The sequence below is a fragment of the Mirounga leonina genome, unplaced genomic scaffold (assembly GCF_011800145.1).
Source record: "Mirounga leonina isolate KUSES-001 unplaced genomic scaffold, KU_Mleo_1.0 Mir_175, whole genome shotgun sequence".
NCBI classification, from domain to species: domain Eukaryota; kingdom Metazoa; phylum Chordata; class Mammalia; order Carnivora; family Phocidae; genus Mirounga; species Mirounga leonina.
Window position 1 is genome coordinate 29,032,747 of NW_023270453.1, and position 15,207 is coordinate 29,047,953.

A 15,207-nucleotide genomic window follows, 5' to 3' on the forward strand; every position below is an offset into this window, starting at 1 on the left:
GATTTGCTTAGACAGAAGGGTGTTCGTAGATGTGACCATGGCGAAGCAGAGACTTGAAATGCACATGTACAGTTGGGTATCTCCTCTGTGCCTGTGACACAGCCAAGAAAAGAGCTTCTCCCAGGCGGCTCCTGCCCTTTCGGCCGGAGTCCCAGAATAAATGCATGCAGAGCAGACAGCACATTTGATCCATGGGTACACCGCAGGGCCCAGAGCCACCAAGGCCACCACAGCCTGAGACAGAGCTCCTCCACTCAACCTGCACTCCCACGAGCAAAATAAAGGCCTAGTGGGGTATGCCTCTTAGATTTCACAGCCAGAGCTGACCGACACAGCCACAAGTCACTATTACAGAACAGAGAACATGGCTCATGATCCCAAGAAGGTACAAATGCCCTACAGGGAATTCAGAGGATCAGATGTTCTTATTTGGGAGTTAAATATAAAACACATTTAGATGTTCTGATGGCACTCTGAGAGTCCAGGGCTTAATTCTGGGAGCAGAGAAAGGAGGAGAAGTTGCAAGGAAATATGCACCTTGTTCAAAATCATACCACACTGCACATGAATGTCTGTGCATTTCAGTGTTGTATTTGACCACAATGGTTGCCGGATTCTCCTCTCCCAGCTCCAGGGAGGTATGGCATATTCTGCAACCATCTCTGAACATGGCCTCCAGCTGTCCTTGGATGCAGCTGCTGCCCTGGGCCCCAGCTTATTCAGGTTCTCAGGGTTAACCTGCCATTTGAGCCAGGACAGGATCCTAAAAAACTCCAGCCAGTGAGATCACCAACTAGGAAGTAGAGGGCAGACTGAAGGAAATGATGCTGGAGACACAGCCCAATCACCTACAGAGGTCCATAAACGCCACGGTCCCAAGAGACTGTAAGACCCATGGGGGTGGAAACTGTCTTTTGGCAGGAGAAGCAGGTAGACTGTAGTGGAAACCCATGGGATTTCTGCTTATATTCCTTTTCTAGAGATTGCCTCTCCCTCACTCCTCCATAGGATAAAATCAGGAGCCTCTGTGTTGGTACAATGTAACCCCACCACTTAGGCACTCCTGATGGGTCCAGGAAAGAGTCTTTGGTTCAAAATGCATCAAGAATCCTTCCTCTGGAATATGAAATTTAGAATCGAGAGAACAGAGTTTAGGACTGGAGCCTAGTCATGTAACGTCATGGTTTCTTTACCCCAGGGCTACTAACATTTGGGGTCAGATAATTCCGTGTTTTGAGATGAGGGGGCCGTCCTGGGCATTGTAAGGTGTCTGCCAGCATCCTTGACCTCTCTCCACTAGATGCCAGTAGCAAACGGCCTCCCAACCATGACAATCAAAGATGTCTCCAGATATAGCCAAGTGCCCCCCGGGGGGCAAAACTGCCCTGATTGAGAACTGCTACTCTAGGACAGGACCTATGAAGTCCTGCTATCAAGGCCCGAGGACTGCTCCGATTCCTGCTTTTTCTCCCCTAAACTTATTTGCTCAACTCCTTCCTCAATTCACTGAGATAGACACTTCTGCATCCTTAAAATAAGTTTCTTTGGAAAATTTTGTTGTCTAAAATTGGTTCCCATTATAAGCAACCTAGAAAACTATGGTATCATGTGAGAGGCACCCAATAAATAGTAAGCAAACGCATCATACAAAGATCCATTGGAAAGCCAATCAGCAAAGAGAGAGAGTGCAAGGGTGTCAAGTCCCCTGAAAGATAGGGGGTCACCCAAGGTCTTACCATCACCCACAAACTGGAGCAGGGCCAGGTCAATCTGCCTCTTCCAAGGGGAGCCCTTCTGGAGGGCAATTCCGTAACCAGTGGTGGCAAAGATGTACCCACTCCCGATGGTCACCAGCTTGCAGCCTTCATCCCTCCCAGCCTTGTAATTCAAGACTGCCGCATCGTAGATGAAAGCGTCCAGTTTCCTGCAATGACAAAAAACCAGGGAGTCATGAGGATGGTGGGGTAACATTTTGGGGACCAGCTCCTGAGACCTGATCCAGCACCGCATGCTTTCTTTCACTCTGTACAGGGTGACTCATGGCCGCCCCATCCCCTCATCATAAAAGGATCTATTTTTAATGAGGAGATAAAAGCCAGAACCTTTTCTCTCCAAGTTACATACAAGAGGCAGCTAAATAAAGAAGAATCCTTATGCCCAAGTGAGTAAACAGTTGAGTTTGCTGGTTTGCTAAGTGTTTGCCCTTAGCACTCCCAACAGTGGGAAGCAGTGGCCTATTTAGAAAGGTTTGCATCAGACCAAAATAAACCATTAAGGTACAAGAGAATTTAGGGTAGGGTGCAAGAAGGGAGAGTGAGTGCATAGGAACGATGTCTTCCTCCCAAGGGAAACATGTTTACTATCGATTTATATTATAGAAATTATTATATAATAATTTTTAGAAACCCAAATATAGAAAATATCAAAACTACAATTAAAACTTAAATTGCCTCATAATTCAGAGGCAACCTCTGTTAACACATTGGTGAACAGCTTTCCAAATTTCTTATGTATGCACACATGCATGTGTAAACACACACACTTTTTAAAATAAAGCAGGGATTGGCAAACTTTTTTCTGTAAAGACAAGATAATAAATAGTTTAAGCTGTGGGCCATGCGGTCTGTATCACAACAACTCCACTCTGCGGCTGCTGTAGCGTGTTCTGGGCTGACCCGTTACCCTCCCCAAATTTGTATGTTGAAGCCATAAACCCCCGCACCTCAGAATATGATTTTATTTGGAGATAGGGTCATTGCAGATGTGATTAGTTAACATGCGCTCACACGGGGGGAAGGGAAGGCCTCCAATCCAATATGACTGATGTTCTCAAAAAAAGGGGAGATTTGACCACAGACACACACAGGGAGACCACCACCACCACGAAGGCTGGAGTTAACACAGCCACAAGCCGAGCAACTACCGGAAGCTGGGACAGGGGACTGGAACAGGTGCTACCCTCATGCCTTCAGAGCAGGCACAGCCCTGCTGCTGCCTTAATCTCAGACTTCCAGCCTCCAGAGCCATGAGACGGGAAATTCCCGTTGTTTAAGCCTCTCCATTAGACCTAGGAAGGCTAATACACAGCACAAGGGCAACCCTAAATAATACATAAATGAATGAATTCAGCTCTGTTCCCATAAAAGATTATTTACAAACACAGATTGGCCCGTGGGCCACACTGTGTCCTCGTTTCAACCTCCAAAGCGGCCTTTGCTTGTTGCAAACTACACAGAGTGAATGTATTTCCACGTCCATAAACATAGCACTTTTTTTCCCCTTTGTTAATGGGTTTTTTTAATCAATGTATAACGCATATGCAATAAAGTGCAAGATAAATTTTTACACATGTGTACATCCTGGAAATCACCATGCAGATTAAGGCATCGAACGTTATTATCTCAGTCCTGCATGACCCTTCCCAGTCTGCATCCCCAAAAGGCAAGCGTTGAATCATCCCTCAATAGCATGGCTGTGAATCAGTCATTACCCAGGTCACCATCAGTGGGCGTGAGTATTGTTTCCAGTTTTTAGAGTTACTTCACAAGGCTGAAGTGATCGCCCTTGTGCATGGGGATGGATGGCTCAAAACTAGGTAGGGATGGGGTGGCGATGACCTAAAGTAGGTAGGAAAGCTAAAACGGAGATTACTCAATGTATTGGTACTTTCTCAACTTCACTGCCTTGCTTTCCTTAACAAGAACACATAAAACAGGCAAAGAAAAATAAAAGTGGCAGGGAGAGGAGGTAAATTGTTGCATCCTTTCAGAGACAGCTGCTGAAGGTCTCCCGATGGGAACAAAACCATTTGGAATGTTTATGGCTGCATGCTTCATTTTAATTTTTTGTCTCTGTGATGGTTAGAGGTGGGGCAAGACTACAAGGCTCATCTCAGCAACAAAAAGACTCTAAAGCCTTTCTCCCAAGGCTGTAGGATTGGAGGCTTGGTGTTAACACTTGGAGAGTATTAAAAGGAGATCAGATCATCCAAGTGGAAGGGAACGCAAACTAAGCCTCATTAATGGTGATGGTAAACCAGAGCTGATGAACCAAGAGGAAACAGACTTCTGGAAAGCCAGCAACACCGAGAGCTGTGGAAATATGGAATGGGGAGTTGAAAGCAATTTGTGTATGATGGCAGGGCCTGTGTGACAGGAGCAGTTGGGAGAGCAGGTAGAGGGGATCGGGTTTCTACTCTAGATTTGGATGATGGTGAGACCTTGGGAAAGTCACTTCCTTCTTTTTGATCACAGGTTCCTCATCTGTGAGATGAGGTGGTCACCGTGGGCCTGCTGAGATACTCTTCCAGCTGCGGCATTCTGATTCCACAAGCCAACAGTCACCTTCTGTGACTATCAACAGGGCAACTGAGACTCTGGATGATATGAGTCACCTGAAGACTGCAGGCCATGGATGGTATTTGTCCTCTCGATGAAGCTTGGTTGCTTGCAACGTCAATACCTCAACGTATCAAAGTTGCCATGGACACAAAAACAGACAATGGAACAGAATAGAGAGCCCAGAAATGGACCCTCAACTCTATGGTCAACTCATCTTTGACAAAGCAGGAAAGAATGTCCAATGGAACAAAGACAGTCTCTTCAACAAATGGTGTTGGGAAAATTGGATAGCCACATGCAGAAGAATGAAACTGGACCTTTTCCTTACACCACACACAAAAATAGACTCCAAATGGTTGAAAGACCTCAGTGTGAGACAGGAGTCCATCAAAATCCTAAAGGAGAACACAGGCAGCAACCTCTTCGACCTCAGCTGCAGCAACGTCTTCCTAGAAACATCGCCAAAGGCAAGGGAAGCAAGGGCCAAAATGAACTATTGGGACTTCATCAAGATAAAAAGCTTTTGCAAAGCAAAGGAAACAGTCAACAAAACCAAAAGACAACCGACAGAATGGGAGAAGATATTTGCAAATGACATATCAGATAAAGGGCTAGTATCCAAAATCTATAAAGAACTTATCAAACTCAACACCCAAAGAACGAAGATTCCAATCAAGAAATGGGCAGAAGACATGAACAGACATTTTTCCAAAGAAGACATCCAAATGGCCAACAGACACATGAAAAGTGCTCAATATCGCTCGGCATCAGGGAAATCCAAATCAAAACCTCAATGAGATACCACCTCACACCCATCAGAATGGCTAAAATTAACAAGTCAGGAAACGACAGATGTTGGTGGGGATGCGGAGAAAGGGGAACCCTCCTACACTGTTGGTGGGAATGCAAGCTGGTGCAGCCACTCTGGAAAACTGTATGGAGGTTCCTCAAAAAGTTGAAAATAGAGCTAACATATGATCCAGCAATTGCACTACTGGGTATTTACCCCAAAGATACAAAAGTAGGGATCTGAAGGGGTACGTGCACCCCGATGTTTATAGCAGCAATGTCCACAATAGCCAAACTGTGGAAAGAGCCAAGATGTCCATTGACAGATGAATGGATAAAGAAGGTGTGGTATATATATACAATGGAATATTATGTAGCCATCAAAAGGAAAGAGATCTTGCCATTTGCAACGACGTAGATGGAACTGGAGGGTATTATGTTGAGTGAAATAAGTCAAACAGAGAAAGACATGTATCATATGACCTCACTGATATGAGGAATTCTTAATCTCAGGAAACAAACTGAGGGTTGCTGGAGTGGGGGGTGGGGTGGGAGGGATGGGGTGACTGGGTGATAGACACTGGGGAGGGTATGTGCTCTGGTAAGCGCTGTGAATTGTGCAAGACTGTTGAATCTCAGATCTGTACCTCTGAAACAAATAATGCAATATATGTTAAGAAAAAAAAAAGAAGAAGAAGAAGGTAGCGGGAGGGGAAGAATGAGGCGGGGGAAATCGGAGGGGTAGACGAACCATGAGAGATGATGGACTCTGAAAAACAAACAGGGTTCTAGAGGGGAGGGGGGTGGGAGGATGGGTTAGCCTGGTGGTGGGTATTGAGGAGGGCACATTCTGCATGGAGCACTGGGTGTTATGCACAAACAATGAATCATGGAACACTTCATCTAGAACTAATGATGTAATGTATGGGGATTAACATAAGAATAAAAAAAATAAATTAAAAAAAAGTTGCCATGGAGATGCTGGGAACCTGGGTTTTGCTGCGACCTTCCCACTCTCTTAATTCCTCAAAAAACAAATGAATACACACATAAATGTGCACAGAGGCATTCAAATGTGAAGGCCATCTGTTTGTGTTTGTGCGGTAAAACCTTTCCCTCTCCTGTTAACCCACCACACACTGATGCATGTCTGGGGTGGAATTCGAAAACTACACCTGGAAACGACATGAGAATTGCCTAACAGCAGCTTAAATCAGTATTTATGGACAGGCACAGATTTCTGCAAATCATTACCATATTTCATGACAAAATATTTTTTAGCTGAGAAACAGCCAGATGAACAGAAAGAAAACAGGAAGTTTTCTCAGGGAACCAAGTTTGCAAAAGTAAGAGGGAAGACAATCACAAAAGACATGAGTGAAACAATTACACACTGGTGTGCCTGGGTGGGCTGGGGGCCATGAAGGGCCATAAGTGGGCCTGCCCTCCATGGGCTGTCTCTGGTCTTGGGGCCACGTCAGAACCAAAATGAGGACAGCACATGAAGGAAACTACAGGGCTATGTGATCAATGATTCTAGAGAGCTGGGGACTAAATGCATGTTTAAAAACATGCCCCCTCTGATAGACATGGCTTGTTTGCATAGTGCTTTACAAAAGAGGGTCCAGTAGGGAGATATACAATTATTATTATTTTCCTATGTTGTCTATGAGCAGAGGAGGCTCTGCAAAGCAGCCTGAAGCCCATCAGTATTATTTCCAAATTCTGTACTTCAAACTCTCTAGGACAGCGCTGTCCAGCAGAGCTTTCTGTCTGTGCTCTCTAATATGGTGCTCTAATGCTCTCTATCTGTGCTGTCTAATATGGCTATCACGCACTGGAAATGTGGTTGGTGCAAATGGGGAACTGAGGTTTTAATTTTATTTCATTGCATTAATTTAGATTCTAACATAAATGGTCACACACAGCTGGTGGCTCCTTAAGTGGACAGCAGGGCTCTGGGTGGGCAGGGGAAGGCTTGCGGAGCAGGGCTCTGGGTTTCCTCCTCGCTCTGACTCCAAAAGGTCTACTTGCTCTGTTTTCAATTGGAAGAAAAATGTTGCCATCATTAAAAAGAAAAAACTAAGACTGGCTGACGTCCTCAAGAGAGTGCTCTGTGGTCAAAGACTTGGAGCAAGGGGCCTGTGTTTCTGAGCCCCAGTCTTCTCTCTGCAAAGCGGGGCAGACCATCTCTGCCCTCAGAGGGCTTTGGGAATAAAGAGAATTTATATAAGTGAGACGTGTGCACCATGCCTGCCACAAAACAAGTGCTCAAAACACATGGATGCAGTCAATTGAGTTCAGATTTTATGGCAACACTTATGGCATTTGCCACATTCTACGCATTCTCTGTGACCAATCCAGTCCTGGATACTTTACACGCATTATCCCATCCCACTGACTCCTCCTAACAGCACAAGGATGGATCTGCTGCTGCCATCCATCCCCATTGCCAGATGAGGAAACTGAGTCACTAAGAGGTCAGGGGATACAACGCCACCACCAGCTTCTCGGGGTCACAGCAGCATCTAGACTTCCACAGTCTGATGCCAAAGGCCACAGACATAACTGCTGTGACCATGACGTCCATGACGCTTGTGGGGTAAACAAAGGCACTTCTGTCTATTGCTTATGAAGTTCAAACTGGGGGGTTATAGCTCTAAGTCAAGCCCAGCATAATGGAAGAAGCAGCCAGGATGAGAGCAGACCAAGCAGGTTTAAAGAGCTCTGATGGGTTATTCAGCTTCATTTCTCTCTTTCCCAATAGGTGCACGGCCCCATGAGGTCCAGAGTCACCCCTGCAGAGACCTTCTCTTGCCCCGAGCACATCCTATGCCTGCCTCCAGGAGCCATTTAGGCATAGAGAGCCAGAGCTTCTTGTTGAAGGTAGAGGGTTAGGAAGAGAAAAGCCATCCGAAACTAAAGCCCGGTGTAGACCACAAGCATCTGGGAGCCCGGAGCTGAGATCGCGGGAGACAGGGATGGATCAGGCTGCAGCGCGGTAATTGGCAGCACACCCCCCAGCCTGGCCCCCCTGGTTTGGGGCAACACAGATGAAAGGCTGGCCCTGCAGGAGAGAGAGTCTTGGGGCTCACAGCAGTCGGCTGGAAGCTCGGGGGCTCCCAGGTAAGGAAGTCAGTTCTGCTTCTCGGCTCCGTGTTTCCTGCTCCTGGCTTTTCAAGAGGAAACTGTCTTTGACCCACCTTCCTAGCTCCCGCCCATGGCCCATGGCTGTCACTGGCTGAAAGCTTCTCCCCCGGGTCAGGGGGTGCTCTAAGGAGGGGGTGTGAGAACGGTGATGGGGACAAAGCACCTCCCCGGCCCCCTTCTCTGCCTTCACTCCCCACAGAAGGGGGATCTCCTCTTCAAACATTAGTGACAAATGAAAGGACCCCTCGGCTTCCCAGCCTCAGGGCTGGGACAGAACCAGAGCCTGGAAGGGAGCCGTGCCCTGCCGTGCTGGTGACAAGACATGCCCACACCGCCTGCCGGGTGCTGTGGGGGTGCCGTCGGTGCCGTCACTCTCCCTATCACCTGTCACGGGGGACGGTCCTCAAGGAAAGCAAATGATTAAAAACGACAGTAATTCGGCACGAGAGGGGGAAATAAGATCTCTGTGAAGAAGCCAAGTAAGGAGGAATCTGCACAGGTTCCCTGTGCGACTTTAACCCTGCAGTTTCCTGCCAGAGTTTTTGACAGCTCTCAAGAGCTGCTCCAGCTTTCTCAAGTGTCGGTCTGACCCTGTCACTTCGGTCGGTCTCTCGTGTACCTGCGTGATGCCTGCAAGTTCACTCGTGGCCCTAAGATGGTCTGAGGGTGCCTCGGCTGCCCCCTGCTCAAGGGCAGGCTGTGGCCCCTTCGGGGAAAGGGACCTGGCTCCTGATATTTCCTAATCAAAAGTTTCTGGTTTTAGCTCATCATCTCCTTATGCATGTTTTCAGATGCTCTCTGGGGGTCTCAGCACATTTAAAGGCTAATTATATAGTTAAAGTTAATTATTCATTCATTAACATTCAAGAAGCCTTTAACAAGACATTGACTTGTTCTGATGAACTGATGAAACTGGAGTGTGTGTATGTGTGTGTGTGTGTGCATGTGTGTGCGCCAGTGTGTGTTTTGGAGTCTAGTCTCAAGTGTTATGACAATTAAACATCTCTTTGATAACGGAATGTACTTTTTTAGGTCCCATCAAAGCCTTGTGGGGGAAGGGAAAGGCTTCAGCCAGCAATTTAAGCCTGTCAGCACGTTGGGGCAACAGCGAGCGGGGGAGGGTGGGGGGTTGGCGCTCAGGTCACTCTGCCGGGTCCGTGAGTGAGATCCCGTCCTGGGACCTCTCTGAGCTTCGGTTTTTCTCACCTGTAAGATGGGGAGCTAACACCTCTCTCCCGGGGCGGCAGGGGGGGCTGTTGGTGGGTGAAGATGGAAGTGAAGGTGTTCTGTAAATTCAGGTGCAGACTCAGGATGCTAGCATGGCGGTGATGACATCATCGGGCACAGAAGCCAGGGCGGTGTAGATCCTTCACCAGCCCCCAGACACAAGGCTGTTGAGGGGTGCAGGGTGTTCACCGGCCCAAGAAGGGGTACCACTGGGGCATGATGACCTTTGGAAGTGCCTGCTTCGGGAGGAGACAGCGTGCACAGAGACCGTACCTGCCATCAGCCCTGGATGGTTTAAAAGTGGCTTTAGGAAGATGGCCTGGAATCACATTTGGACTCTGAGTTTGTGAATACAGCTGTAAAATCAGTTATATGGACATGGCTGCATTTTCACAAAGGAAATGTTTTGGGGTTTTTTGTTGTTGTTTTTTTTTTTGCAAATGCCATTAAGCTAATCTAATCCTAAATCGATGTCTCCCATGGCCTAAATTGTTTCCAGCAATTTTTGGAACCTGTTTTCACTGGGATCAATTCCTTTGTGTTTAAATTTTATAAGGATTTGATTCACTGATCAACATTGGGACCACAACAAACTTTACTAATTTATAGCTGCTGCCAGTTGGAGTTTCTTGTGTGGTTATTATTTCCACTAAGTTCAATTCTCCTGGGTCAGAATTGTGTAGACTCAAATTTGCTGAGGAAGATTCAAGTCACCTATGGATTTTTAGTCAGTAACAAGTTTCACCCTGTGTACTTTTAACTGTTGTCAGTTTAATTTGCGTCGATCACATCTACTGGTAATAGTCACTGTGAACTGGGTTTAGAAAAGACCGATGGTTAGTATTTATTTATTTTTAAAAGATTTTATTTATTTATTTATTTGAGAGAGAATGAGATAGGGACCATGAGAGGGGGGAGGGTCAGAGGGAGAAGCAGACTCCCTGCCGAGCAGGGAGCCCGATGCGGGACTCGATCCCGGGACTCCAGGATCATGACCTGAGCCGAAGGCAGTCGCTTAACCAACTGAGTATTTATTTTTTCACTGAGAACCTTCTTAGCAATTTTGTGAGACAGAGAAAGGCAGAGAAGGGGGGAGACAGAGTGGGAGGGAGAGATATGGACAGAAGCAGGCACCAAGCAAAACAGGAAGACAGAAAGAATGGGAAAAGGAGGAGTCAGAAAAAGAGACGGGGAAGGGGAGACAGAAGGACACAGACGGAGAAATAAGAAGAGGGGGATGGACTTATGGAGAAAGAGAGAGAAATGAAAGCAAACATGGGAGATGCCGTGCACCCTTTGCCTAGTGACTAATAACCTCAAAAGTAAGAAACAGTTTAAAAAAATACAGCAAATCCCTGCTTTGTTTCTGTTAAGTTTAACACTGGACCCAAACTAACCACATCCAAGGAGTTGATAGATCATGTAATGCTGTCTTTTACTTTTTCAGGTAAGGAAACTGAGGCCCCAAGATCCCTGCCCACATCAGGTGAGTCTGTATCTTTCTCTAAGCCTTGATTTCCCCACCTGACCAGGAGGTATACTGGTTGGATGAAGTAACGACTATAAATTTGGTAAATTCTAAAGCGCTAGGCAAATGCTATTCTTCTTCACCCTATAACTCATGTTCAGACATTGGAAAAATACTGATTCCTTATGGAATATAAATCTCTTCCATAGAGTTCCTTAGATTACACTCTTCAGGGGTTGGGATCATGTTAACCATTCTACTGCCATTCCCATGGCATATTATAAAGAATGCTCAAAAATGTTTTCTTTGTTCAGACTTTTTTTGAGTGTTTACTCGGTGCCAGACACTCTGTTGTTTGCCTGCATACCTCATTTAATCCTACAACGTTCTCCTAAGCAGAGGAGCCAAAATTAGCATCATTTTTTGAATACAAAAACTGGGGTCTAAGAGGTTAATTAACTTATCCAAGGTCCCACGGCTGGACTTTGGCAGAGGGGGATTCGAATCCAGGATGCTCAGCTTGAAAGCATCACATTACCCTGCTGGTAGTAGAGCATAGTATAATGATGATGCCAAACTGGTCACACATCAGAACTGAAGGATGGGGCATCTTGAAGACCAAAAAACATGAAAATGAAAGAAAGAATGGAAAAAGAATCAACATTTGATAAAATGCTAGTATGTGTCAAGATACAGTGCCGAGTACTTTCCCCAAAGTCAATTCATTAAATTCCAGGGGACAGAATTGTACGGATGTGGGAAAAGCTCAGAGACGGTATTTATTTGCCAATGGTCACATAGCTGGTCATTATCGCAGCCAGGATACGAAGCTACTTATTTCTCCCTCCAAAGTACATGTTCTGTACCAAGAGCCCACTCAGAAAATAAGTAAATCAATCAATTAGCCGAATAAGACTAATGTTCAAGAAGGTGTATAAATACTTTGACTCAGAAACTCTACTTCTTGCAGTCATGCCTAGAGAACTCGTCTGGATTTTTAACACAGCCACGTGACCGGCAGCCCCCAAAGGGAAATGGTCAAACAGACTGTGATGTATGTATACCACGGGATTCTTCCCAGCAGTCCAAAGAGGATGAAGGCAAAACAGACCTATGGATACAGAAGACTCTTCAAAACGTATTATTAATTGAACACCAAACTGTGATATTCTGCACAGAGTTTGACAGCATCGCACAGAATGAATTGATAATTATGTGTGGACATAGATATATACGCAAATGCGTATAACAAAGGTTTAGGAGAAATGCCATGTAATACCCAACAGATAACAGTGCCTACCTGGCTCTGTGTGTATGTGTGTGTGTGGGGGGGTGTGGTTTGGGATTGGGTCATGGTCAAAGGGATGCTTATTTTTCCTTATTTTTGTTTTTTTACAGTGAGAATTTATTTTGCAACGAGACACAGTACAGCATATCGGTGAAGGGCATGGGTGCTAAGACCAGCTCTGAAGCTCACCAGCCCTTGCCTGTCCGGTCCAGCCCCCCTGCCTCATGGCAAAGGTGTCCAACTCTCCCAGAGCTGTTCGCTTGTCAGATAAGCAGAGAGTTAGCACTTAGGGGGAGAAAGAGATGCCGGGTTGAGTTTGAAAGCCAGCTCTGCCCACTCACTTAACCTTTGGACGAGTTTGCTCTTCTGTAAAGTGGAGGGAAGGCCTATTTGGCAGAGTCAAAGTGGGATGAAATGAGATCATATGTTCGAAGTCTCCATGTGAGTTCAGCAGGCAGGAAGAAGAGGCAGGCCCTCGGGAGAGGGAATAGGCCAGGGAGCTCTTGCCCCTTCGTGGTCTCGGGGAGGAACTTCTAACCACATGAATCCCAATATAAGAAATACATCCTTTTTTGGGGGGGGGTTGTTTTTTGAGGGGTCCGTGAGTTCCTTTCTTCTCCCCATCTCAATGGAAGGAGAAATACTGCCCCCTTTTAAAGCAGCATTAAGATTTTCAAGGGAAATAAAAGACATTTTTAAGGTTAAAGTATGAACAAAATTGGTTCTGGGTTTTGGACAATAGTGGGCCATTAGAAAGCAGGCTAATTGGGCAGTGTTACAGGAATGTTCATAATTATTATTTTAACTTGCAGCTCAAAGCATGGGCCCTGGAGCACGTGTGACCCGGACAAGCTACTCACTCTCTCTCTGCCTATTTCTTCCATCGTTAATGGGAAAATCATGATAGTCATTCTCTCAAAGCATTGCTGTGAGATTTAAATAGTGCAGGCCAAACAGGACACTACCTGGCATGTAGGTAAGCTCCCAATAAATGTTACCTGTTACTTAGAAATACCTCGCTTAGTTCCCAAAGCAATTCACATAGCCTATTCCAATTGCAACAGAATAAGGTTTAAACATATGGATAAAACAATCTGATTGAGTTAAGGGAATTCAAGAGTTAAGGCTCGTGGCTAAGGCCTTAGGGAAAGTCAGGAAGCAGATAGGACATAAGCTCTCCGCAGCGGCTCACAGAGGATCATACACTGAGCTCTGAATTACGGCGCAGCTCAAGAAAAAAGAAAACGCCGAGTAGTTATAGGGATTGTGTTGTCCGCCAGATCGAAACATGCCTTAAAGTGGAGGAAAAGCAACGCTGTTCAGGGTGCAGATGTCCAAGAGATGGTGGAGGACAGCGTTCTCAACAAACTGGTCTACAAAAATGGTATCAGCAAGCTTTCTTTCTTTTTCTTTTTTTTTTTTTTTTAAAGATTTTATTTATTTATTTGACAGAGAGATAGAGAGACAGCACAAGTAGGCAGAGTGGCAGGCAGAGGGAGAGGGAGAAGCAGGCTTCCTGCCGAGCAGGGAGCCCGATGTGGGGCTCGATCCCAGGACCCTGGGATCGTGACCTGAGCCGAAGGCAGCCGCTTAGCTGACTGAGCCACCCAGGCGCCCCATCAGCAAGCTTTCTAAAAGCTATTTCCTGTAGGGGCCTCCAGTGCCAGCCAAAGGAGAATGAAAATGCAGAGCAATGACAGTTAAATTAATATTCCTCTCACTTGGTGAAATATCTCCTGGTCGTTAAATGTGAAAACAGTCCAACAAAACGGTACAGGCTCAACTGAGGAAAGCAAGGCAGGGATTTTGCGCGCACCCTGATTCAGTGTGTAAGCTGTACGAACACGAGACAAACACCAGGAGGAAATGAAGTGTGGTGTTCAGAAGAAACTTTTTTTCTGAGAATTGCAAGTGATACTTCGGTTGCAGAACATTTGCTATAGGGGTGCCTGGGTGGCTCAGTCGGTTAAGTGTCTGCCTTCAGTTCAGGTCATGATCTCAGGGTCCTGGGATTGAGTCCTGCATCGGGCTCCCTGCTCAGTGGGGAGCCTGCTTCTCCCTCTCCCTCCGCGTGCTCATGCTTTCTCTCTCTCTCTCTCAAATAAATAATAAATAAAATCTTTTAAAAAAAAGATAAAAAAAACACTTGTTCCATGTACAAGGATAAAAAGGACACCATATAATCATCTGGCATTATCTCTGATAATGTTTTGGTGTATTTCAGTTTTGTATCCTTTTTCTCTCTCTCTGTCCTCTCTCCATCTCTGGGTCTACAGAATTGGAACCCCACTTTACACTTCCCCCCCATTTGTTCCTATTTTTGACACTTTATGGGTGGCCTTGAAAACCCACTAGTGTAGTTTTAATCGAGTTTAACAAGAAGTAATTGCAACCACACACACACACACGCACGCATGCACTCACACAAAAAGCTGCCTGTGCTTTCCTGAGTTTTTATTAAGGAAAAAATTCCTAACACTGTGATGTGGTAGCAATTACTTTTAAGCTTTATTTGCAATGTGGGGGTGGATCTCAGAAAGCACGTCACTGTCTCTCTGATTTTCTCTGGAGATGATGCTATCCCACTTAGGACAATGGCTCACCGCACCCTCATTCTATGCCTGCGCTCGAACTCCGCAGCTGAAAATGAACCTCTGAGTTTGATTCTGCGTGCTTGATAAAATATAGTGAATAAAACCTGCCCAAATGGCATCCTGGAAAGAACATGTTCTGCCTAGCAGCTAACCATCAGGGAGGATCCTTATGCCTTCCCAGTCTACTTTTGCCTTGGCAATCTCCACATCTCCAGACCAGTTTCTTTTGAGGATGGAAATGAGGATGCTGTGACCTCCTCAACTCTCAGACAGTCATATACTGACTATACATACTCTACTATATATAGTATAAAATAGATGTATATCATATGCAGTATTAAATATGCATAT

At 45.7% G+C, this 15,207-nt stretch overlaps 1 protein-coding gene across 2 annotated transcripts in view; it reads right to left on the bottom strand.

Annotated features, from left to right (window-relative positions):
• GRIN2A (glutamate ionotropic receptor NMDA type subunit 2A) overlaps positions 1-15,207 on the bottom strand; it is a 367,624-nt gene that overhangs the window by 37,775 nt on the left and 314,642 nt on the right. For both annotated transcript variants that reach the window (XM_035022254.1, XM_035022255.1), the window contains one exon: positions 1,737-1,924. In XM_035022254.1, the coding sequence (XP_034878145.1) occupies positions 1,737-1,924 (188 nt within the window). The remainder of the gene's footprint in view (positions 1-1,736; positions 1,925-15,207) is intronic.